The 27,351-nt window shown below is 43.8% G+C and overlaps 1 protein-coding gene across 3 annotated transcripts in view; it reads right to left on the minus strand.

The window, feature by feature from the left end:
- Positions 1-635: 635 nt before the first annotated feature.
- Positions 636-27,351, minus strand: part of LOC106561413 (transcription factor RFX4) — a 37,935-nt gene continuing 11,219 nt past the window's right edge. For 2 of the 3 annotated variants that reach the window (XM_014125362.3, XM_014125360.3), the window contains 6 exons: positions 25,694-25,811; positions 21,319-21,438; positions 15,679-15,840; positions 15,185-15,350; positions 8,475-8,613; positions 636-2,277 (listed from right to left, as the gene is read on the minus strand). In XM_014125362.3, the coding sequence (XP_013980837.1) occupies positions 2,005-2,277; positions 8,475-8,613; positions 15,185-15,350; positions 15,679-15,840; positions 21,319-21,438; positions 25,694-25,811 (978 nt within the window). In that variant the 3' untranslated portion in view covers positions 636-2,004. The remainder of the gene's footprint in view (positions 2,278-8,474; positions 8,614-15,184; positions 15,351-15,678; positions 15,841-21,318; positions 21,439-25,693; positions 25,812-27,351) is intronic. The other variant, XM_014125361.3, reaches the window with a different exon arrangement.

The following is a 27,351-nucleotide window of genomic DNA, read 5'->3' on the forward strand; positions in this document are numbered from 1 at the left end:
TCAAAGGTTACGGGACTGACGTGTGATGACCACACCCCAGCAGGAGCTGCTCTTTATAGAAATGTAATTCTTTCCGCAGTGTGGCTCTCGCTTCTCGCCCAGCCCCCACTGGGTTCCCAGTCTTCCCAATGCTGGCAAGTGATTGGAGTAAAAAATCAGCTCAGAGGATTTGAAAAGATTTGGTCTCCTTTGTCAACATCAAACTCAAATTGGGTTTTAAGGCAGGGGGAGTTGTGCAATGATATACAACGCCAGATATACAACGCCAAACATTCAACCAAGAGCTACGATGTGGTGATCCTTTCACACAAGCCAAACTGCAAGTCATTTAAGGTGTGTGGTGTGTCATTGCATTTTAATAGTGAACACTCCCCTGAAAATGTATTGATCAATATTTCCAAAGAATGATCTGTGTATCATCAATATCAATAAATAACAGTGACAGTTTATCAGTCAGACAAGTTACATTGGAGAATTTCAGTGAAAGAAACTAGCCTGGCCAAAACTATGAGGTTGAACAAGGTTTGTAGGCTATACACAAACGGACTTCAGAACAGTGAAATATTCATTACCAATGGTATGTGTTTGAGAGAAGAGAAAAGAAGAAAGAAATGAGAACACAATTCACATTTGCATTGGGGTTTTAGAAATTATTTATGTGGCAACAAATAATTCCACATGCATATCAGTTTAAACTGTAACAGTTGTCACCACTGAAGTTGTCGAGTGCTTGTATTTACAGAAAAAAGTGACTATAGTTCATGTGTGTTACACTTTGATATTTGTTCCTTTTTATTCCTACCCATAGGGTAATAGGTCCACAGTAGCTTTGAGTGCATTATAAAACACACACAACTAGGTTAATGTTTCCTTCACTATATCCATAAAAAAACCAAAACAAAATACCAACTGTAACACAGAAAACAAAACAGAGCACAATGTTACAAAGTTACAGAGAATATATCTATAGTGTTTTCCTCCTCCCACAAATACAGCAACAGAGTTTGTGACACAGCACACAAATAATCTGGCTGAGGCACAGCACTTGATCATTAAAAAAAACTATTCATGTGAAACTGACAAGCTAATAAAGGCTCTCCACATGTTTAGCTTTGTCTCAGCCATAAACTTCTCTCATAGATTTTTGGCTGTATGCCAATTGACGAATGGGCTCCAGTGGTGAAACATTAAGGCAATCCATCCTGGGTTGTATTCATTAGGCACCAAACGGAAGAAAACAGACAAACAGGGAGCGACAACCTTAACTTATCACATAAGAAACATTCATGTTCATTTTCCGTTCCAAAATGTATTGCTACGGTGTGCCCTAATGAATATGACCCTGGTTCTGCAGCAGGCTAGCATGTCTTCTGGACAACGTCTCAGAGGCCTACTCTGAGTAAGTGTTGACCAAGAGAAAATGGTGTGCATCGTTAAGATACTGTACTGACGTCAGCCACAGTATACAATGTAAACAGAGTTGCGTACATTAGTGTCCCAGTACAGGGAGGGAGGGGTGATGATCAGTGTTTGTTGACTTGGCAGGTTGCCAGGCAGGGATGGGTGTTCATTAATTGAAAAGGCACAGCTGGGCAGTCTCACACTGCACACTTCCACATGTGAGATTCTTCCGACTGCCTCTGTTTCTATAATCCCAAAGGGTTTGCACAGCCATTTTCTGCAAACAACAAACAGCACCACCATTGAGGCGATTATTGCCCTCAACAGACTAGGCCTACGCCACAATATTCTGATTGTGTAATGTGAGAAGAAGTCCTGAATCTTGTTTGTCTGTGCTGTGGCCTGCGGGTCAAGTTAACAAGGTTACCCAGTTTTGCTACTCTCCAGCATCTGTCCCCTACCATTACACTGATACTCCTGATTAGGTGCCTCTGGGTCGTGTTGGGGAAAGGCAGTGGGACGTTTGCATCTATAGGCTTGGCAGGCTGCATGGGCATGACTGTGCCCAGGACAGCTCCGCTCTCTGAGGGCTGAATAGGAAGCCTACTTGGCCCAGCCTGTGGTGGCCTCTCCATTGATGTAAGCGAAGCCAGGAAAGTGTTGTGAGTGTTCGTACTCAGAGTTCCTGCGAGGGGCCAGGGGGGAGTACATGTCTCCAGAGGCGGCGTAGCGGGAGGAGTGCATAGGGGGACTGGTGTAACAGCTGTTGGCTGGGGAGACATCCGCCCACCGTGGGGCCACGGGCGTAGGGTGCAGCCGAGGAGCACCTCCCATCAAGCAGGGCTCCATCCGGGACATCTGGCTGTTGAGCGGGTACTGCCGAACAGAAGAGAATATTGGGTTTTAGGGTGATATGTAACATGTATGTATCATATCTAGGGCTGGGCTTTTCCCTGAATCCATGACCTGACAGGAGAAACACCAGCCCCTAGTTAGGCTATAGCTGAACTCCAGAGATTTTCCTGGTCACGTAAAATTACCAGGCAAAACTCCTGGCCCTGATGTAATAATTGATGTGAAACATAATAACACATCCTTACTTTCTCTGTAACACTATGATGTTTATAATTCACAATGAATCAAATAAAATACAATTTTATCTTACAGTGAAATGCTTGCTTACAAGCCCTTAACCAACAATGCAGTTTTAAGAAAATACCTAAAAAAGTAAGAGATAAAAATAACAAATAAATAAAGAACAGATGTAAAATAACAATAGCGGGGCTATATACAGGAGGCACCAGTACAGAGTCAATGTGCGGGGGCACCGGTGTAATTGAGGTAATATGTACATGTAGGAAGAGTTATTAAAGTGATTATGCATAGATAATAACAGAGAGTAGCAGTAGCGTAGAAGAGCGGGGGAGGGGGGGGGGGGGGGGGCAATACAAATAGTCTGGGTAGCCATTTGATTAGATGTCCAGGAGTCTTATGGCTTGGGGGTAGAAGCTGTTCAGAAGACTCTTGGACCTAGACTTGGTGCTCCGGTACCGCTTGCCGTGCGGTAGCAGAGAGAAAAGTCTATGACTAGGGTGGCTGGAGTCTTTGACAATTTGTAGGGCCTTCCTTTGACACCGCCTGGTATAGAGGTCCTGGATGGCAGGAAGCTTGACCCCGGTGATGTGCTGGGCCGTACACACTACCCTCTGTAGTGCCTTGCGGTCGGAGGCCGAGCAGTTGCCATACCAGGCAGTGATGCAACCGGTCAGGATGCTCTCGATGGTGCAGCTGTAAAACCTTTTGAGGATCTGAGGACCCATGCCAAATCTTTTCAGTCTCCTGAAGGGGAATAGGTTTTTGTCGTGCCCTCTTCACGACTGTCTTGGTGTGCTTGGACCATGTTAGTTTGTTGGTGATGTGGACACCAAGGAACTTGAAGCTCTCAACCTGCTCCACTGCAGCCCCATCGATGAGAATGGGGGCGTGCTCGGTCCTCCTTTTCCTGTAGTCCACAATGCATGTTGTAAATGGTAGACATAAATAAGACACTTCCTGGAACTGTTGGACTAGGATAAGTGGTCAGCCGGTAGTATTTTCGTTGCCCAGGGTGACCGACGACTAACAGCGAGGACAGAATCAGCTCCTCTTACAAAATATTTGGGACTGGTCGGGAAATCCAACAAAGTGTTCCTTTCGTGTCATCTCCTTCCCTTCCTCTTGAGAGACCCTCTTAGACCCTCTTACACAAAGCACACACATTGTGCCCGATTTAAGTTCAGAGCAGGGTGGAAAAAAGTGGAAGTAAAAGTATTTCCTCTTTATTCCACTAAATATAAACACACAGGCAACAGTCAGTTCTATTATGAGGGATGGTGGCATGGAAAGAGGCCGTCATCACAGGTCAGGGAGAAGGATGGGTGGTTCAGCGACCTCTTGTTCACGCGCAGAAAAGAGACCATTGAAAAACAATATTTTAATAAACGCCCCCTCTGCCCTGGTCTATGAGTTCTATGGCCACTGGCTCAGAGAGATGAAGAGACTATTGAGTGGTGGGAAGGGGACGCACAGTGGAGCACAGAGCTGGGCCCCTCTGGGCTGGGTCCCGGGCCCCCAGCCAGATCACCTCCCACTGTCTGCTGCTTCCGCTGGTGAGGAGAGGAGAGGAGGATTCAGACTGCTGAGGCCCAGCGGATCTCCTCCCACTACAAAGACAGGGAGGCTGGAGGGCCCTTTAAAGGAAATTACCATCAGAAGGGTCAACTCACACCATTTGCTGCTGTGGCTAACAGTGTATGAGCTCCACCACCACTCTGCTGCTGCACCCCTCCACCTCTCGCCTGCTCTTACTCTTCTTTTTTCTTCTGTTGACCTTCTCTCTCTCTCCTCTCTCTCTCTCTCTCTCTCTCTCTCTCTCTCTCTCTCTCTCTCCTCTCCTCTCTCTCTCTCTCTCTCTCTCTCTCTCTCTCTCTCTCTCCTCTCTCTCTCTCTCTCTCTCTCTCTCTCTCTCCTCTCTCTCTCTCTCTCTCTCTCTCTCTCTCTCTCTCTCTCTCTCTCTCTCTCTCTCTCTCTCTCTCTCTCTCTCTCTCTCTTTCTTTCTTTCTCATTCTCATTCTCATTCTCATTCTCTCACCCGCACCAGGGTAAATGTTCTCCTGGCTCTAACTAACCACTCTTGGTGCCACACCAGTTCTAACTCTCTCTTTCCCTCTCTCTCTCTCTGTCTGTCTATCCCCAGAGCATGCCACACTGTTGGCACCAACGCTATAAAATGTGTTTTGCATACTAACAAGCCCCGTTCTCCTTTTCACTTCCTGTTCATATTAACATTCCTCTCTGATTTACTGCCTGTGAAAAATTCAACCTTACAAAAGCTAGGATGGAATTTATGTCCCGCCTACAACCCAACCGGGAATAAACTATCACTCTTCGGTATTATATAGGGAGGTGGATAGATATAAGTGGATAGATATGAGAGGGAGGTCATTATAATGGCATGTTGAAGAAAAATAAACAAGAATCAACGTTAAAAATGTTCATAACTTAGCATGACTTCTGATTCATTCTGCTTGATTCAATGCCTAATATTTCAGTGGTTCTTGCGCCTCTGTAATGATGTACTATGGTGATTAGGTGATTTCCAGGCTTTTCTATAACACAAATAACCCAGCAAACAGCCTCATTTTCAACAGTCTCTTTGTAATGGATTTGATACAGTGTTGCACTGCCTTTCTTCCTGCTCTGCTCTGACGTCAATTAAATACCATGGAGTCCACTCCAGGACCCAAGCCAAGAACAACTATTGCCACCAACAAAGTCTTGCAGGTGTGGTGAACAGTGTAAAAAAGCAGGAATTGTAGACTCTGTGGCTAAATGTCACCATCATCAAACAGGCCATAAAGATATACAGTATGTTGGAAGTTTGACAAAGGGTCTTAATGTGTTGAGTAAATATAAAGCCAATCTCGGCACCCAGAACCAAATCTCGTGTGTGCTCTGGGAGACTTATATAAGGCTATGTGCGTAGTATAATGGATGTGCGTAGTATAATGGACGTGCGTAGTATAATGGGCTTGAGTAGTATCAAGGACGTGCATAGTATAATGGACGTGCATAGTATAATGGACGTGCGTAGTATAATTGATGTGCGTAGTATAATTGAGGTGCGTAGTATAATTGAGGTGCGTAGTATAATGGACGTGCGTAGTATAATGGATGTGCGTAGTATAATGGATGTGCGTAGTATAATGGACGTGTGTAGTATAATGGACGTGCGTAGTATAATGGACATGTGTAGTATAATTGATGTGCGTATTATAATGGACGTGCGTATTATAATGGACGTGCGTAGTATTATGGACGTGAGTAGTATTATGGACGTGAGTAGTATTATGGACATGTGTAGTATAATGGACATGTTTAGTATAATGGACGTGCGTAGTATAATGGACGTGCGTATTATAATGGACATGTGTAGTATAATTGATGTGCGTATTATAATGGACGTGCGTAGTATTATGGACGTGAGTAGTATTATGGACGTGTGTAGTATAATGGACATGTAGGTGCGTAGTATAATGGACGTGCGTAGTATAATGGATGTGCGTAGTATAATGGATGTGCGTAGTATAATGGACGTGTGTAGTATAATGGACGTGCGTAGTATAATGGACATGTGTAGTATAATTGATGTGCGTATTATAATGGACGTGCGTATTATAATGGACGTGCGTAGTATTATGGACGTGAGTAGTATTATGGACGTGAGTAGTATTATGGACATGTGTAGTATAATGGACATGTTTAGTATAATGGACGTGCGTAGTATAATGGACGTGCGTATTATAATGGACATGTGTAGTATAATTGATGTGCGTATTATAATGGACGTGCGTAGTATTATGGACGTGAGTAGTATTATGGACGTGTGTAGTATAATGGACATGTTTAGTATAATGGACGTGCGTAGTATAATGGACGTGCGTAGTATAATGGACGTGCGTAGTATAATGGACGTGCGTAGTATAATGGACCTGCGTAGTATAATTGAGGAGCGTAGTATAATGGACGAGCGTAGTATAATGGATGTGCGTAGTATAATGGACGTGCGTAGTATAATGGACGTGCGTAGTATAATGGACGTGCGTAGTATAATGGACGTGCGTAGTATAATGGACGTGCGTAGTATAATTGAGGTGCGTAGTATAATGGACGAGCGTAGTATAATGGACGTGCGTAGTATAATGGACGTGCGTAATATAATGGACGTGCGTAGTATAATGGACGTGCGTAGTATAATGGACGTGCGTAGTATAATTGAGGTGCGTAGTATAATGGACGTGCGTAGTATAATGGACGTGCGTAGTATAATGGACGTGCGTAGTATAATGGACGTGCGTAGTATAATGGACGCGCGTAGTATAATGGACGTGCGTAGTATAATGGACATGTGTAGTATAATTGATGTGCGTATTATAATGGACGTGCGTAGTATTAAGGACGTGAGTAGTATTATGGATGTGTGTAGTATAATGGACATGTTTAGTATAATTGATGTGCGTAGTATAATGGACGAGCGTAGTATAATGGACGTGCGTAGTATAATGGACGTGCGTAGTATAATTGATGTGCGTAGTATAATGGACGTGCGTAGTATAATGGACATGTGTAGTATAATGGACGTGTGTAGTATAAAGGACGGGCCTAGTATAATGGATGTGCGTAGTATAAAGGACGTGCCTAGTAAATGGACGTGCCTAGTATAATGGACGTGCCTAGTCCTGTTAGGGCTAGGGGGCAGTATTGACACGGCTGGATAAAAAAACATACCCGATTTAATCTGGTTACCACTCCTACCCAGTAACTAGAATATGCATATACTTATTACATATGGATAGAAAACACCCTAAATTTTCTAAAACTGTTTGAATGGTGTCTGTGAGTATAACAGAACTCATTTGTCAGGCAAAACCCTGAGACATTTTCTGACAGGAAGTGGATACCTGATGTGTTGTATTACCTTTAAACCTATCCCATTGAAAAACACAGGGGCTGAGGAATATTTTGGCACTTCCTATTGCTTCCACTAGATGTCACCAGCCTTTACAAAGTGTTTTGAGTCTTCTGGAGGGAGATCTGACCGAACAAGAGCCATGGAACGATGATGGCCCATTAGACACCTGGCGCGCGAGTTCATGTTGGGTACCCTCGTTCCAATACGTTATAAAAGAGTATGCATTCGTCCACCTTGAATATTATTCATGTTCTGGTTAAAAAAGGCCCTAATGATTTATGCTATACAACGTTTGACATGTTTGAACGAACCTAAATATATTTTTTCCCCTTGTTCATGACGAGAAGTCCGGCTGGCTTAGATCATGTGCTAACAAGACAGAGATTTTTGGACATAAATGATGAGCTTTTTTGAACAAAACTACATTCGTTATGGACCTGTGATACCTGGAAGTGACATCTGATGAAGAGAATCAAAGGTAATGGATTATTTACATAGTATTTTCGATTTTAGATCTCCCCAACATGACGTCTAGTCTGTATCGCAACGCGTATTTTTCTGGGCGCAGTGCTCAGATTATTGCAAAGTGTGATTTCCCAGTAAGGTTATTTTTAAATCTGGCAAGTTGATTGCGTTCAAGAGATGTAAATCTATAATTCTTTAAATGACAATATAATATTTTACCAATGTTTTCTAATTTTAATTATTTAATTAGTGGTGCTGACTTGACTGCCGGTTATTGGAGGGAAACGATTTCCTCAACATCAATGCCATAGTAAAACGCTGTTTTTGGATATAAATATGAACTTGATAGAACTAAAAATGCATGCATTGTCTAACATAATGTCCTAGGAGTGTCATCTGATGGAGATTGTAAAAGGTTAGTGGATAATGGACGTGCCTAGTATAATGGACGTGAGTAGTATAATGGATGTGCGTAGTATAATGTCACTGAATTATCTCCACTGTGATTCCATTAAGTACACTGTTAGTAAATCCTCAGGTGAATGTACAGTAGGTGCTATGGCCTGATTTGTGATTGGGAGTCCAAGTTGGGACTGACCTGTGCAGAGGTGCGGTGGTATGCGGGATAGTGGAGGGGGGCAGGGATGCCAGGTTCGTGGGCCAGACTGGGGTACTGGCTCTGGATGGAGTGGGGGTGCTGGTTAGAGTAACTCCCGTAGTTATAGCTCCCAGTAAACCTGGAGAGAGTACACAAAAACAGGTCAACATCATGTGTTCAATGTGGCTCAGTTGGTAGAGCATGATGCTTGCAATGCCAGAGTTGTGAGTTCAAATCCTACGGGGGACCAGTATAAAAATGTATGCACTCACTACTGTAAGTCACTCTGGATAAGATGACAACAATTTTAATGTAGTACTTTAAATGTCTTCTGTATATTTTTGAGTAAGAAATCAGATATAGTGCCTACAGAAAGTATTCATACCCCTTGACTTATTCCACAGTGTTACAGCCTGAATTCAAAATGTATTAAACATATTTTTTTCTCTACAATCTACACAAAATACCCCATAATGACAAAGTGAAAAAAACATGTTTGTAGAAATGTTAGCAATTAAAAAATAAAAAAAAATACAAAAATATCTAATTTACATAAGTATTCACACCCCTGAGTCAATATATGTTAGAATCACCTTTGGCAGCAAATACAGCTGTGAGCCTTTCTGGGTAAATCTCTAAGAACTTTACACACCAAGATTGTAACATATTAACAGATTATTATAATTTTTTTAATCTTCAGACTCTGTCAATATGGTTGTTGCCATAGATTTTCAAACCAGTTTAAGTCAAAACTGTAACTAGGCCACTCAGGAACATTCACTGTTGTCTTGGTAAGCAACTTCAGTGTGCGTATATTATTCGTAGCCATCTATTTACCACCACAAACCGATGCTGGCACTAAGACCATACTCAACGAGCTGTATAAGGCCATAATGTTTTTAATAGATTTTTTTTAACCTTAATTTAACTAGGTAAGTCAGTTAAGAACAAATTCTTATTTACAATGACGGCCTAGGAACAGTTGTTCAGGGGCAGAACACCAGATTTTTACCTGGTCAGTTCAGCAAACAAGAAACTGTTAATCCAGAAGTGGCGCTCCTAGTGAATGGGGACTTTAATGCAGGCAAACTTAAATCTGTTTTACCTCATTTCTACCAGCATGTCACATGTGCAACCAGAGGAAAAAAAGCTCTAGACCACCTTTACTACACACACAGAGACGCATACAAAGCTCCCCCTCGCCCTCCATTTGGCAAATCTGACCCTAATTCCATCCTCCTGATTCCTGTTTACAAGCAAAAACTAAAGCAGGAAGTACCAGTGACACGCTCAATACGGAACTGGTCAGATGACGTGGATGCTACGCTACAAGACTGTTTTGCTAGCACAGACTGGAATATGCTCCGGGATTCATCCAATGGCATTGAGGAGTATACCACATCAGTCATTGGCTTCATCAATAAGTGCATCGACGGCGTCGTCCCCACAGTGACCGTACGTACATATCCCAACCAGAAGCCATGGATTACAGGCAAAATCAGCATCGAGCTAAAGGCTAGAGCTAGTGCTTTCTAGGAGCGGGACACTAATCGGTACGCTTATAAGAAATCCCGCTACGCCCTCAGACGAACCATAAAACAGGCAAAGTGTCAATACAGGATTAAGATTGAATCCTACTACACCAGCTCTGATGCTCATCGGATGTGGCAGGGCTTGAATACGATTACGGACTACATAGGGAAACCCAGCCGCGAGCTGCCCAGTGACGCGAGCCTACCAGACAAACTAAACGCTTTCTATGCTCGATTAGAGGCAAGCAACACTGAAGCATGCATGAGAGCACCAGCTGATCCAGACGACTGTGTGATAATGCTCTCGGTAGTCGATGTGTGCAAAACCTTTAACTTCTTTGAGATAGGGGGCAGTATTTTCACGGCCGGATAAAAAACATACACAATTTAATCTGGTTACTACTCCTGCCGAGAAACTAGAATATTCATATAATTAGTAGATTTGGATAGAACACACTCTAAAGTTTCTAAAACAGTTTGAATGGTGTCTGTGAATATAACATAACTCATATGGCAGGCCAAAACCTGAGAAGATTCAATACAGGAAGTGCCCTCTCTGACAATTTGTTGTCCTTCTGTTGCATCTCTATCGACATTACAGCATCTGTGCTGTAACGTGACACTTTCTAAGGCTTCCATTAGCTCTCTAAAGCCACCAGAAAGTGGAATGGGGTGTCTGCTGTCTCTGGGCAAAGTACAACAGCTCTGTTTGTAAGTGGTCAGCCTGGGGACAGTGAGACTGAGATGCGCGTTCACGAGACTTCTCCATTTTTTTTCATTCAGCCTTTGAATGAATACAACGTTAACCAGTTGGAATATTATCGCTATTTTATGAGAAAAATAGCATAAAAATTGATTTTAAACAGCGTTTGACATGCTTCTAAGTACGGTAATGGAATATTTTGACATTTTTTGTCACGAAATGCGCTCGCGCGTTACCCTTCGGATAGTGACCTGAACGCACGAACAAAACGGCGGTATTTGGATATAACTATGGATTATTTGTTGTTAAAGTAGAAGTCCTGGGAGTGCATTCTGACAAAGAACAGCAAAGGTAATCCAAATTTTCTAATAGTAATTCTGAGTTTAGTGAGCCCCAAACTTGGTGGGTGTCAAATTAGCTAGCCTGTGATGGCCGAGCTATGTACTCAGAATATTGCAAAATGTGCTTTCGCCGAAAAGCTATTTGAAAATCGGGCGTAGCGATTGCATAAAGGTGTTCTGTATCTATAATTCTTAAAATAATTGTTATGTATTTTGTCAACGTTTATCATGAGTAATTTAGTAAATTCACTGGAAGTTTTCGGTGGGTATGCTAGTTCTGAACATCACATGCTAATGTAAAAAGCTGTTTTTTGATATAAATATGAACTTGATTGAACAAAACATGCATGTATTGTATAACATAATGTCCTAGGAGTGTCATCTGATGAAGATCATCAAAGGTTAGTGCTGCATTTAGCTGTGGTTTGGGTTTATGTGACATATATGCTTGCTTGGAAAATGGCTGTGTGATTATTTGTGTCTATGTACTCTCCTAACATAATCTAATGTTTTGCTTTCGCTGTAAAGCCTTTTTGAAATCGGACAATGTGGTTAGATTAACGAGAGTCTTATCTTTAAAATGGTGTAAAATAGTCGATTGTTTGAGAAAATTGAATTGTGGTATTTTAGTTGGTTTTGTATTTCGCGCCGTGCGATGCCATTGGCTGTTGGCTAGGGGTTCCGCAGGCGGAACGGGGTTCCGCTAGCGGAACATCTGTCCTCAACAGGTTAAACAGGTCAACATTCACAAAGCCGCGGGGCCAGACGGATTACCAGGACGTGTACTCAAAGCATTCGCGGACCAACTGGCAAGTATCTTCACTGACATTTTCAACCTCTCCCTGACCGAGTCTGTAATACCTACATGTTTCAAGCAGACCACCATAGTCCCTATGACCAAGGAAGCGAAGGTAACCTGCCTAAATGATTACTGCCTCGTAGAACTCACGTCGGTAGCCATGAGGTGCTTTGAAAGGCTGGTCATGGTTCACATCAACAGCATCCTAGACCCACTCCAATAAGTAATCCACCCCAACAGATCCACAAATGACGCAATCTCAATCGCACTCCACACTGCCGTTTCCCACCTGGACAAAAGGAACACCTATGTGAGAATGCTGTTCATTGACTACAGCTCAGCATTCAACACCATAGAGCCAGCAAAGCTCATCACTAAGCTAAGGACCCAGGGACTAAACACCTCCCGATGCAACTGGATCCTGACGGGCCGCCCCCAGGTGGTAATAGTAGTCAACATCACGTCTGCCACGCTATTCCTCAACACTGGGGCCCCACAGGGGTGCGTGCTAAGTCCCCTCCTGTACTCCCTGTTCACCCATGACTCCAGCACCATCATTAAGTTTGCTGATGACACAACAGCGGTAGGCCTGATTACCGACAACGATGAGACAGCCTATAGGGAGGAGGTCAGAGACCTGTCAGTGTGGTGCGTGCGGCACAGTACATCACTGGGGCCAAGCTTCCTGCCATCCAGGACCTACAGTTGAAGTCAGAAGTTTACATACACTTTGGTTGGAGTCATTAAAACGTGTTTTTCAACCACTTCACAAATTTCTTGTTAACAAACTATAGTTTTGGCAAGTCGGTTAGGACATCTACCTTGTTCATGACACAAGTAATTTTTCCAACTATTGTTTACAGACAGATTATTTCACCTATAATTCACTGTATCACAATTCCAGTGGGTCAGAAGCTTACATACACTAAGTTGACTGTGCCTTTAAATGATGTCATGGCTTTAGAAGCTTCTGATAGGCTAATTGACATCATTTCAGTCAATTGGAGGTGTACCTGTGGATGTATTTCAAGGCCTACCTTCAAACTAAGTGCCTCTTTGCTTGACATCATGTGAAAATCAAAAGATATCAGCCAAGACCTCAGAAAAAGAATTGTAGACCATCACAAGTCTGGTTCATCCTTGGGAGCACTTTCCAAATGCCTGAAGGTACCATGTTCATCTGTACAAACAATAGTACGCGAAAAGTGCAAATCAATCCCAGAACAATAGCAAAGGACCTAGTGAAGATGCTGGAGGAAACAGGTACAAAAGTATCTATATCCACAGTAAAACGAGTCATATATCGATATAACCTGAAAGGCCGCTCAGCAAGGAAGAAGCCACTGCTCCAAAACTGCCATAAAAAAGAAAATTCTGTGGATATATTGAAGCAACATCTCAAGACATCAGTCAGGAAATTAAAGCTTGGTCGCAAATGGGTCTTCCAAATGGACAATGACCCCAAGCACAGTTCCAAAGTTGTGGAAAAATAGCTTAAGGACAACAAAGTCAAGGTATTGGAGTGGCCATCACAAAGCCCTGACCTCAATCCTATAGAAAATTTGTGGGCAGAACTGAAAAAGCGTGTGCGAGCAAGGAGGCCTACAAACTTGATTCAGTTACACCAGCTCTGTCAGGTGGAATGGGCCAAAATGCACCCAACTGATTGTGGGAAGCTTGTGTAAGGCTACCCAAACATTTGACCCAAGTTAAACAATTTAAAGGCAATGCTACCAAATACTAATTGAGTGTATGTAAACTTCTGACCCACTGGGAATGTGATGAAAGAAATAAAAGCTGAAATAAATAATTCTCTACTATTATTCTGACATTTCACATTCTTAAAATAAAGTGGTGATCCTAACTTACCTAAGACAGGGCATTTTTACTAGGATTAAATGTCAGGAATTGTGAAACTGAGTTTAAATGTATTTGGCTAAGGTGTATGTAAACTTCCGACTTCAACTGTATATACTAGTGTCAGAGGAAAGCCCAAAAAATTATCAAAGACTCCAGTCCCCAAGTCATAGACTGTTCTCTGCTATCGCACGGCAAGCGGTACCAGAGCACCAAGTCAAGGACCAAAAGGCTCCTTAACAGCTTCTACTCCCAGGCCATAGGACTGCTAAACAATTAACTAAATGGCCACCCAGACTATTTACATTGACAACTCCCCCCCAATTTGTTTTTACACTGCTGCTACTCGCTGTTTATTATCTACGCATAGTCACTTTACCCCTACCTACAAGTACTGTACAAATTACCTCGACTAACCTGTACCCCCGCACATTGACTCGGTACCGGTACCCCCTGTATATTGTCTCGTTATTGTTATTTTATTGTGTTGCTTTTTATTATGTTTTACTTTAGTTTATTTGGTAAATCTAATTCTTGAACTGCATTGTTGGTTAAGGGCTTGTAAGTAAGAATTCATGGTAAGGTGTTGTACACCTGTTGTATTCGTCGCATGTGACAAATAAAGTTTGCATTTGATTTGGATTTGGAATTAATAACTTCACCATGCTCAAATGAATATTCAATGTCTGCTTTTTCAAAAATATTTTCCCATATACCTGTAGGTGCCCTTCTTTGCGAGGCATTGGAAAACATCCCTGGTCTTTGTGGTTGAATCTGTGTTTGAAATTCACTGCTAGACTGAGGGACCTTACAGATAATTGTTTGTGTAGTCATTCAAAAATCATGTTAAACTCACTGAGTGAATCCTGAACTTTAGTCTTGCCATAAAAAAGGGATTGAATACTTATTGCCTCAAGACATTTCAGCTTTATATTTTTTATTAATTTGCAAACATTTCTACAAACATAATACTACTTTGACATTATGGGGTATTGTGTGTAGGCCAGTGAAACAACATCTCACTTTAATCCATTTTAAATTCAGGTTGTAACACAACAAAATTTGGAAAAAGTCAAGGGGTTTGAGTACTTTCTGAAGGATCGGAAAATCTCAATGAGAGTTTATAACCCCTCTATGAGAGCTCAGCATTCCCCTGTGAGAGCTTATAATTCCCCTGTGAGAGCTCATAATCCCCCTATGAGAGCTCATAACCACCCTATGACAGCTCATAAGTCATCTATGAGAGCTCATAAATCCTCTATGAGAACTCATAGTCCCATGACAGCTCATAACCCCCTATGAGAGTTCATAACCCTGCTATGAGAGTTTAAAACCTCCCTATGACAGTTCATAACTCCTCTATGACAGTTCATAACCCCTATATGACAGCTCATAATTCCTCTATGAGAGCTCATGACCCCCCTATGAGAGCTCATAACCCCTCTATGTAAGCTCATAACGCCCCTATGAGAGCTCACCCGTGCTCGTCCCTGTGGGCGTAGACTGGCAGTCGATGGGTGGAGGAGGGAGGGGGCACGGGTGCACCGCTGCGCATGCAGGGCTGCTGCTGTCCGCCCTCGGGAGGAGTGCCGCCTGACGTTGTCACTGTGTACGTAAGGGACCAGGTATATGACTGAACAGCGCCTGGCACACACACGTAACACATACACAGACAGAGACAAATGGATTGGCACAGAGGAATTTACCATGCCGTGACCCTTAGAAACCAACCCAATGCATGAGCACAGGCAAGGTAGGCCTATTCTAATTAACCATTTAATTCAACTGTCATGTATTAATTAATGTATATTATGTTGGACATGATCATAACATTACCTACAGAACATGACCACTGACGAGTGACATTGCTTCTATTGTAGCTCCAGTATAGTAATAGCTCTATATCCAAGCAACCCTCCCCACTTACAGGTTCCCTCCCCAGTCCCCCAGTGTTGCTGTCTGTCTCTCTCACCTGTGGTGGCTGTGGCCCCTGTGTACTCTGGGGACTGGGCAGCGGTGGGGGAGCTGGTGGCTGGGACCCCAACTGAGGTGACAGACTTCGGTGGGGAAAATGGCCCTGGGGACGTGGAGGTGGGCGTGGTCTCCGTCAGCATCATCTCTTCCTCTTGTTCAGCTATTAAAGGAGTCACAGGTCAATAAGCTATTAAAGAGACAGCAGGTTCTTATGTCCTCAAGAGTCAGTGTATTAAACAGCAATCAATATTAGTATTGTCAATAGAGAGGGTGCAAAGCTGTCATCAAGGCAAAGGATGGCTACTTTGAAGAATCTCAAATAGAAAATCTATTTTGATTTGTTTAACACTTTTTTGGTTCCTACATGATTCCATATGTGTTATTTCATAGTTTTGATGTCTTCGCTATTATTCTACAATGTAGAAAATATAAAAAATAAAGAAAAACTCTGGAATGAGTAGGTGTGTCCAAATTTTTGACAGGTACTGTACATTTTTTTGTTGTTGTTAAAATGCATTTGTGGTTGCTGCAGCAACAATACTGATGGCAGCAGGAAAGGTTATTCCAAAGTCTTATAAAGTAGTAGTAATAGTAGTAGTAGTAGTAGTAGTAGTTAGGGTTGCACATTTTGGGAAATATTCAGAGGTGGAAACTTTCCATGGGAATTATTAATATATGGGAATTAATGGGAATATATGCAAATTCATATTAATACCATTTAAATGTAGATGTTTTTGGCATTGGATACATTTACCATACCATATGGAGACAGAAACACAAACCTTTTACCTTATCATAAGTAGACATAATTGCAAATGATTAAATCCTTCCAATCGAAAAAAATAATGTAGTTACGAATTGAACTTTAATTAAATGAGTTGACTCTTCACATAGGATGATTTCACTGAACAACAAAAGAAAGGGAATATTGTAACGCCCTGGCCATAGAGAGGGGTTTTTATTCTTTATTTTGGTTAGGCCAGGGTGTTACATTGGGTGGGCGTTCTATGTTCCTTTTTCTATGTTTTTGTATTTCTTTGTTTTGGGCCGTGTGTGGCTCCCAATCAGGCACAGCTGAAGCTCGTTGTTGCTGATTGGAAGTCACACATAAGGAGCATGTTTTTCCTTTGGGTTTTGTGGGTAATTGTTTCTGTTCAGTGTGTTTCCTGTCAGTACTGTTTGGCTGTCGGTTTTCCTGTTTTTTTGTATAGTGTTCTCTTTGTTTGAATTAAATGTCAAGATGAACACTAACTCCGCTGCACCTTGGTCTTCTTCTGACGACAGCCCTTACAGAATTACCCACCAAAAACGGACCAAGCAGAGGAGGAAGGAGAGGCACCAGGAGAAAGACTCATGGACATTGGAGAAAATGGAGAGGATCGTTCAGGATTCCTGGAGATGGGAGGAATTACTGGACGAAGGTGGACCATGGGCTCAAGCTGGGGATTATCGCCGCCCGCAGTGGGAGATCGAGGCGGCGAGAGCTGAGAGGCGTTGGTATGAGGAAAGGGAGCGCAGCAGACACGAGAGGCAGCCCCAAAAATGTTTTTTGGGGGGGCACACGGGGAGATTGGCGGCGTCAGGCGGTAGACCTGAGCCAACTCCCCGTGCTTACCGGAAGCAGCGTGGTACTGGTAAGACACCGTGTTATGCTGTGGAGCGCACGGTGTCCCCAGTGCGCGTTCAAAGCCCGGTGCGATTCATACCAGCCCCCCGCAAGTGCCATGCGAGTGCAGGCATCGAGCCAGGGCAGATGGTGCCAGCTCAGCGCGTCTGGTCTCCAGTGCGCCTCCTCGGTCCAGGTTATCCTGCGCCGGCGATGCGCACTGTGTCTCCAGAGCGCTGGGAGGGTCCAGTTCGCCCAATGCCTGCTCTCCGCCCGTGCCGGGCCAAAGTGGGCATTCAGCCTGGAGTGTGGGTAAAGGGCGTCCGTACCAGAACTCCAGTGCTCCCCCACAGCCCGGTTTATCCTGTGCCTCCTCGGACCAGGCCTACAGTGGGTCTCCCCATCCTGGTCCGCCAGAGCCGCCCGCCAGTCAGGAGCCGTCAGAGCCGCCCGCCAGTCAGGAGCCGTCAGAGCCGCCCGCCAGTCCGGAGCCGCCAGAGCCGCCCGCCAGTCAGGAGCCGTCAGAGCCGCCCGCCAGTCAGGAGCCGTCAGAGCCGCCCGCCAGTCAGGAGCCGTCAGAGCCGCCCGCCAGTCAGGAGCCGTCAGAGCCGCCCGCCAGTCAGGAGCCGTCAGAGCCGCCCGCCAGTCAGGAGCCGTCAGAGCCGCCAGTTCGGAGCCGCCAGAGCCGCCCGCCTGTCCGGAGCCGCCAGAGCCGCCCGCCTGTCCGGAACAGTCAGAGCCGCTCGCCAGCCCGGTGAGTCCTGTGCCTACACCTAGGGCCAGACCTCTTTCATGTCTCCCCAGCCTGGTGAGTCCTGTGCCTGTGCCCAGGGCCAGGCCTCCTTCATGTCTCCCCAGCCTGGTAAATCCTGGGCCAGAGCCGCCCGCCAGCCCAGAGCCGCCGGAGCCGCCCGCCAGATTGGTGAGTCCTGTGCCTGCGCCCAGGGCCTCCTTCATATCTCCCCAGCCTGGTGAATCCTGGGTCAGTGCCGCCGGAGCCGCCAGGGTCGCCCGCCAGCCGGGCGCAGCCATCGCCGCCCGCCAGCCGGGCGCAGCCATCGCCGCCCGCCAGCCGGGCGCAGTCAGGGTTGCCCACCAGACCTTCGGCGCGGCCAGGTGCGCCACCTAAGAGGGCGAAGCCAAGGGTGGAACAGAGGCCACGTCCCGCACCTGAGCCGCCGCCGTAAGAAGGCCCACCCGGACCCTCCCCTTCAGTGTCAGGTTTTGCGGCTGGAGTCCGCACCTTGGGGGGGGGGGGGGGGGGGGGTACTGTAACGAATTTTTTTTGTATAGTGTTCTCTTTGAGTGAATTAAATGTCAAGATGAACACTAACTCCGCTGCACCTTGGTCTTCTTCCGACGATAACCCTTACAAATATTGAATCATCCCCATTGATCCATCGCATCTCCCAAAAACATTTTCAACATACATCCGTAAAATGATAGTCTACAAACTAAAGCTTTGGTTGTCTTCCTCTCAGGCTTCCATGTCTTCTCCCTGGACCTCCTCAATGTCCACATCTTGAACATCAGACTCTGAGGCTCATCTTCACTGTCACTTTCCAACCTTGTTGAGGATGGCTCATTGTCAGGCTCAAAAAGCCTCAAATTTGGCCACCAATTTTTCAACTGTTGTATTGGTCAGCCTGTTGCGTGCTTTGGTGTGTGTGTGTTCCCAAACAAGGACCAGTTGTGCTCTGAGGCGGCTGATGTTGGTGGGATTTGGAGGATGATGAAGGCAACAGGGGAAGGAGCCTCAGATCCACTAAGTCCCTTCCACCAGGTGGCTGATGAGATAAGTTGGCACGACTGCCATATTGCATCTCCATCCCAAAGCCCTTGCTTGGAAGTGTACTTCACCAGACTGCCAAGAACCTTGCCCTCATCCAGGCCAAGGTGGCGAGACACGGTAGTGATGACACCATAGGCCTTGTTGATCTCTGCACCAGACAGGATGCTCTTGCCAGCATACTTGGGGTCCAACATGTACGCTGCATCGTATATGGGCTTCAGGCAGTATTCAAGCTTTTGAATGTATTTCAGAACTGCAGTTTCCTCTGCTTGGAGCAAAAGTGAAGTGAGCAGGGGAGGACGGATTTCTTCTCTTACATCTGCAAGCAAGTCTGAACATCAGACAGAATGGCATTGTCTACCTCAATCCGTGTATTGGCTACTGCTATAGGTTTCAGGAGTTTCAGGCTGTTTACCACTCTCTCCCAAAATACATCATCCAGTAGGGTCCTCTTGATGGGGCTGTCCATATCAGCAGAGAGACTCCTTCCCCTCCAGGAGACTGTCAAACATGATGACAACACCACCCCAACGGGTGTTGCTGGGCAGCGTCAATGTGGTGCTCTTATTCTTCCCACTTTGCTTGGTGAGGTAGATTGCTGCTATAACTTGATGACCTTTCACATACCTAACCATTTCCTTGGCTCTCTTGTAGAGTGTATCCATTGTTTTCAGTGCCATGATGTCCTTGAGGAGCAGATTCAATGTATGAGCAGCACAGCCAATGGGTGTGAATTGAGGGTAGGACTCCTCCACTTTAGACCAAGCAGCTTTCCTGTTCGTAGCATTGTCTGTCACCAGTGCAAATACCTTCTGTGGTCCAAGGTCATTGATGACTGCCTTCAGCTCATCTGCAATGTAGAGACCGGTGTGTCTGTTGTCCCTTGTGTCTGTGCTCTTGTAGAATACTGGTTGAGGGGTGGAGATGATGTAGTTAATTATTCCTTGCCCACGAACATTCAACCACCCATCAGAGATAATTGCAATACAGTCTGCTTTCTCTTTAATTTGCTTGACCTTCACTTGAACTCTGTTGAACTTGGCATCCAGAAAATTAGTAGATAAAGCATGTCTGGTTTGAGGGGGGTATGCTGGGCGAAGAAGCATCAGAGGTGTGAGCATCAGAGGTGAACCAGCTCGAGCAAGACATTCATCAGTATTTCTCTGACTACGTTCCTCCATTGAGTCAAAGAAATGTCTGATTCCAGGAGGACCATGAGCTGTTGCTATCGATATAAATGATTCCTCATTTTCACCTCGAAAAGAAGTAAAGGGACTTTGCAGAGGTTGCTTGTTGTGAGCGCTGAGAGAACTTTATGCACTTGGCCAGATGATTCTGCATCTTTGTTGCATTCTTCACATATGATTTGGCACAGTATTTGCAAATGTACACAGCTTTTCCTTCTACATTAGCTGCAGTGAAATGTCTCCACACATCAAATAGTACCCATGGCATTTTCCTGTAAAGATTAGGGAAAAAATGAGTAAAAGATAACCAAATACAATTCCATGTACAGATAAATAGCTAAGCAGTTAGATTAAACAACTCCTTTGTAAGATAAATGTTTTAAAATGAAACATGTATGGAAACAGGTGAATTAACACTCCTCAGTTAGCAGGTTCAAGCAAGCTAAAACCACATGGTAACAAAAACTAACTAGCAGAAATTGTTAACAAGTTAGAAATTATTTAAACACACTTTTCGGTAGGCTACTATTGACTAGTTAACAAAAAATCATGTATGTCATATACAATATATTCACCCCACCCAGTATTGTAATCAAAACTTACCAGAAAGCATGTAGTCCTTGGCTCAGACAGTGTAGTAGTGTGCAAGATCTTGAGAATCAGCTGTACATGTGATGGAAGAATGCACTGTGCATGCAGAGGGTTGCAATTTCATTGAATTGGGGATAGTTTAATCAAAATATGCCACAAGACCTAGAATTGCCTTATGTGTATCCCACAAAAAAAGGTTCACTGTTATAAGCTAACTTTTTTGATGAATTTAAGCAAAATTCCCCAAATTCCAGGGCTTAACTTCCCATGGAAAAATTCCAGAAATTTACCAGAAAGTTTCCAACCCTTTGCAACCCTAGTAGTAGTAGCAGTAGTCGTAGTAGTAGGAATTGTTGTTGTTGTGATTGTAGTAATACTAATAGTTGCAGAAGTAATGCAGTGCTGTAGTAGCAGTGTTGAAAGCAGCTCCAGTAGTAGTTGTTGAAAGGGTGGAGGTCTAACCTGTGCTGCCCTCTGCCTTCATGGCCCTCATGAGCTCGTTGGCCCTCTCCTGGCAGTGCAGGGACTCCAGCAGGTACAGCACATAGTCATCAAACATCAGGTGGATCAGGTGGAACGAGCCTACAAACAAGAAGAGAGATAAAGAGAGAGTGAGCGAGAGAGAGAGAGAGAGAGAGAGTCTCTCAGAGCATTCACAGTCAGCCCAGTAAAATCAGTCTACCTGAACAGAGCAATACTCAATCATGAGGCATCAAAGCCAAAGGAACTGCACAATATTAAGAAGTGCTATAGATGGAAGGAAAGTAGTGAAGAAACCTGCCAAAAAATTATCAGGCAACAACAAATTCTATCCAATTTGGACAACTTCCTGGACAAAACATTTCACCATAATAGTGAAGGTGTAAACTTGGCAGTAGAAAGCCTAAACAGTATATTTGACCTTTGAGCTTCCCTATCAAATAAAAAAAATTCAAGCAGACAACATAAGAAAATTAACAAAAGGTTTGACGAAGAATGCAAAAACCTAAGATAGAAATGTAGATACCTATCCAACCAAAAACATAGATACCCAGAAAACCTGAGTCTACGCCTTCACTATGGTGAATCACTAAAACAATGTAGAAATACATTAAAGGAACAGCACGTCAGAAATCAGTTCAATGTAATTGAAGAATCCATAGAATCGAATCACTTCTGGGAAAATTGGAACACACTAAACAAACAACAACATGAAGAGTTATCTATCCAAAACAGAGATGTGTGGATAAACCACTTCTCCAATCTTTTTGGCTCTATAACAAAGAATGAACAGGAAAAACATATGTATGATAAATTACAAATCTTAGAATCAGCTATTAAAGACTACCAGAATGCGCTGGATTCTCCAATTCCATTGTATGAACTACAGTACAAAATACAAACCCTCCAACCCAAAATGTCCTGTGGTGTTGATGATATCCTACATCAAATTATAAAATATACAGACCACAAATTCCAAATGGCTATACTTAAACTCTTTAACATCATCCTCAACTCTGGAATCTTATAATATTTGGAACCAAGGACTGATAACCCAATACACAAAAGTGGAGACAAATTTGACCCCACTAACTACTGTGGGATATGCAGCAGACTCGTACATTTCCTCAGTGAAAACAATGTACGGAGCAAATGTCAAATTGGCTTTTTATCAAATTACTGTACGACAGACCACGTATTCACCCTGCACACCCTAATTGTCAAACAAAAAAAAAACAAAAAAAACAAAAGCATAGTCTTCTCATGCTTTGTTGACTTCAAAAAAGCTTTTGACTCAATTTGGCACGAGGGTCTGCTATACAAATTGATGGAAAGTGGTGTTGGGGGGAAAACATGATAAAATCCATGTACTCAAACAACAAGTGTGCGGTTAAAATTAGCTAAAAACACACACATTTCTTTCCACAAAGCCGTGGGGTGAGACAGGGATGCAGCTTAAGCCCCACCCTCTTCAACACATATATCAACTAACTGGCAATAGCACCAGAACAGTCTATAGCACCCGGCCTCACCTTACTAGAACCTGAAGTCAAATGTCTAATGTTTGCTGATGAGCTGATGCTTTTGTCCCCAACCAAGGAGGGCCTACAGCAGCACCTAGATCTTCTACACAGATTCTGTCAGACCTGGGCCCTGACAGTAAATCTCAGTAAGACAAAAATAAAGGTGTTCCAAAAAAGGCCCAGTTGCCAGGACAACGAATACAAATTCCATCCAAACACCGTTGCCCTAGAGCACACAAAGAAATGTACATACCTCGGCCTCAACATCAGCGCCACAGGTAACTTCCAAAAAGATGTGAACGAGCTGAGAGACCAATTATCAAAATCCAGAAAAGAGACGTTAAATTCTACAACCACCTGAAAGGAAGCGATTCCCAAACTTTCCATAACAAAGCAATCACCTACAGAGAGATGAACCTGGAGAAGAGTCCCCTAAGCAAGCTGGTCCTGGGGCTCTCTTCACAAACACAAACAGACCCGACAGAGCCCTAGGACAGCAACACAATTAGACCCAACCAAATCATGAGAAAACAAAAAGATAATTACTTGACACATTGGAAATATGTATATTTTTTTAACAGAGCAAACCAGAATCCTATTAGGCCCTAAACAGAAAGTACATAGTGCCAGAATACCTGACCACTGTGACTGACCCAAAATTAAGGAAAGCTTTGAGTATGTACAGACTCAGTGAGCATAGCCTTGCTATTGAGAAAGGTCGCCGTAGGCAGACCTGGCTCTCAAGAGAAGACAGGCTATCTGCACACTGCCCCCAAAATGAGGTGGAAACTGAGCTGCACTTCCTAACCTCCTGTCAAATGTATGACTATATTAGAGAAACATATTTCTCTCAGATTATACAGACCCACAAATAATTTGAAAACAAATCCAATTTTGATAAACTCCCATATCTATTGGGTGAAATACCACAGTGTGCAATCACAACAGCAATATTTGTGACCTGTTGCCACAAGAAAAGGGCAACCAGTGAAGAACAAACACCATTGTAAAAACAACCCATATTGATGTTTATTTATTTTCCCTTTTTTACTTTAACTATTTGCACATCGTTACAAGACTGTATGTAGACATAATATGATATTTGAAATGTCTTTGATTTTTATAGTGTAAAATGTATTTTATTGTTTATTTCACTTTTGTTTATCCATTTCACTTGCTTTGGCAATGTAAACATATGTTTCCCATGCCAGTAAAGAAAGAAAGAAAGAAAGAAAGAAAGAAAGAAAGAAAGAAAGAAAGAAAGAAAGAAAGAAAGAAAGAAAGAAAGAAAGAAAGAAAGAACGAGAGAGAGCGAGAGAGTAACTAAGGAAACAGTCCTTGCCAGGATGGATCAGTGTCCCTATCATCCAACCAACAAGTCTAATCATTTTAAAGGGAAGTAATGAGCTATATAAAGTTCAAATGAAGATTCTAAGATGTGCAGTGTATTTGAGTGTTGTCTGTGGTTGTGGGCCTAGAAATCATCCATTCAAAGCTATGAACATACACTTATACATTTGAAAACACCGTTTACAAAACAGCCTGAAAGATCAGACTGTGTGTTTCATTGATCAATCAATCAAATATATTTATAAAGCCCTTTTTACATCAGCCGATGTAACAAAGTGCTGTACAGAAACCCAGCCTAAAACCCCAAACAGCAAGCAATGCAGATGTCGAAGCAGGGTGGCTAGGAAAAACTCCCTAGAAAGGCAGGAACCTAGGAAGAAACCTAGAGAGGAACCAGGCTCTGAGGGGTGGCCAGTCCTCTTCTGGCTGTGCTGGGTGGAGATTATAATAGAACATGGCCAAGATGTTCAAACGTTCATAGATGACCAGCAGAGTCAGATAACAATAATCACACTGGTTGTAGAGGGTTACTAGTCCTTCCAAACATCTGACAGACTGCCTCCTAGCAGCACACTCAACTCAAAAGGCAGTGTGAGGAAGCAGAACGACTGGGCGGCCATTGCCATTAAAAGAGACAGGGGGGCTGTTTCTTGTTTCCTGGTACAAAGTCCTTGCCCCAAATATGACGGCCGACCCCTGGGTCGGGTATGGGAGATGACTGAGATTGTGGCTGGAGAAGGAAGGAGCGTGACACAATCATGACATTGTGCTGGTCACTCCAGCCACCGTGTGCATAATAAACACCAGCGGCTTTTCAGGGAACAGAGGAGTGCAATACTGCCTGGTCATAAATTGGAAAAGACAACAACAAAAAACATTGGGGAAGAGAGGGCTGGGGGGTAGCCATTGTTAATTAGCTGTTTTCGCACAGAGAGCTGCTTTATCAAAACATTGCAACCAGCTGTGGCTTTGATATTCACAGACAAGCCTGAAGGGGAGAGGAGAAGAGGGGGAAGGGAAGTCACTTTCTTTCTTTTTTACAGCTCCTATCTCTTTCAGTGCCTTGGTCATGCACCGCTAGCTAGTAAAGTAAAGGCTAGGGGGGCCATACCAGCAAGGCAGCCATCTTACCACCACGCTTTCCCCGTTTTGGATTGGGAGAACATCGGAAGGCAATTATCTGCTGAGTCTGCGCAAAACATTCCTATTTCCACAAAATGGGGGGAGGGGCTTAAACTACTTTTGGACCTACATGCATAGTAGTATATTCAAATAACTCAGTTCAGTAAGTTTTGGTGCAGTTTTGGGGCAATGTTCTTCACAAACTATTTTAGTTACTTGGACCAAAACTAGAACTAGGCAACTTCTGTCTGACACTCGTGACACCAGAAATATGGCTCAATAACATTACATAACCCCCTAAAAACAACTTTCCTGGTGTTGGCTGATACATGCCCCAGCCCAATGCTAGATTCAACACTCACCGAAGCTAGGTGCACTGTGGAGGGTCATATCCCGGATGACTCGGGTCCCGAAGCACGACCACATGAGCAGGAACTGTTGGGCCACCTTCTTCAGGCACCCGGGCCTCTTTCCTGCCACCTTAAAGAGATATTTCCATGAGAAAAGAGGGGGAAGGGAAGAGTTGGAGAGGGAGGGGGGAGAGAATTAACCACTGGGTCCGTATTGGGGCTTAACCCTCAGGAACGAAAAACATGTCAACAAGTCAACTATTTCATTTGCCCCGGGGGACACACCTTCTCATTGAACCATTGTCTGGGGAGTCCGTGACGTTGCCAGGGCAACCACATTTTACAAGCCCATATCTGGAGCATAATGGCCGCAAATGGGAGCCATGAAGACAGCATTAACTAGGATGGCAGCTCGAGTGGCTCTGCGTCAGCAAGTCATGGAGAGACGGATGCCATTAAAATGCATGGTTATTTTTCAGGGACAAAATCCTTACTGATTTTCTGTACAAATATACTTCAACAATAAAATAACACACGAACGGTCCAGTATGGCCTTAGTAAATGCAACACAAACATCACTGTGGAACATTTTAGGGTGCAATTGAAGAAATTATTTTCTATAGTTTCCACTTATGATTAGCCTACAGCATACTGTAGCCATAGTAGAAAGCAAATGCCTAAAGATGATGGCTGGAGGTTTTCTAATGATACATCCTAGATGTTAAAAGGGCTTTGCACTGTCGGTTAGGGGCTCGTAAGTAAGCATTTCACTGTAAGGTCTGCACCTGTTGTATTCGGTGCATGTGACTAATAAAATTTGATTTGATTTTGATTTGATTTTTATATAAACTCAGCAAAAAAAGAAACGTCCTCTCACTGTCAACTGCGTTTATTTTCAGCAAACTTAACATGTGTAAATATTTGTATGAACATAACAAGATTCAACAACTGAGACATAAACTAAACAAGTTCCACAGATACTGTATGTGACTAACAGAAATGGAATAGTGTATACCCGAACAAAGGGGGGGTCAAAATCAAAAGTAACAGTCAGTATCTGGTGTGGCCACCAGCTGCATTAAGTATTGAAGTGCATCTCCTCCTCATGGACTGCACCAGATTTGTCAGTTCTTGCTGTGAGATCTTACCCCACTCTTCCACCAAGGCACCTGCAAGTTCCCGGACATTTCTGGGGGGAATGGCCCTAGCCCTCACCCTCCGATCCAATAGGTCCCAGACGTGATCAATGGGATTGAGATCCGGGCTCTTCGCTGGCCATGGCAGAACACTGACATTCCTGTCTTGCAGGAAATCACACATAGAATGAGCAGTATGGCTGGTGGCATTGTCATGCTGGAGGGTCATGTCAGGATGAGCTTGCTGGAAGGGTACCACATGAGGGAGGAGGATGTCTTCCCTGTAACGCACAGCGTTGAGATTGCCTGCAATAACAACAAGCTCAGTCCGATGATGCTGTGACACAACGCCCCAGACAATGACGGACCCTCCACCTCCAAATCGATCCCACTCCAGAGTACAGGCCTCGGTGTAAAGCTCATTCTTTCGACGATAAATGCGAATCTGACCATCACCCCTGGTGAGACAAAACCGTGACTCGTCAGTGAAGAGCACTTTTTGCCAGTCTTGTCTGGTCCAGCGACGGAGGGTTT

This window comes from Salmo salar, chromosome 10 (assembly GCF_965601325.2).
Source record: "Salmo salar chromosome 10, fSalSal1, whole genome shotgun sequence".
Taxonomy (NCBI): domain Eukaryota; kingdom Metazoa; phylum Chordata; class Actinopteri; order Salmoniformes; family Salmonidae; genus Salmo; species Salmo salar.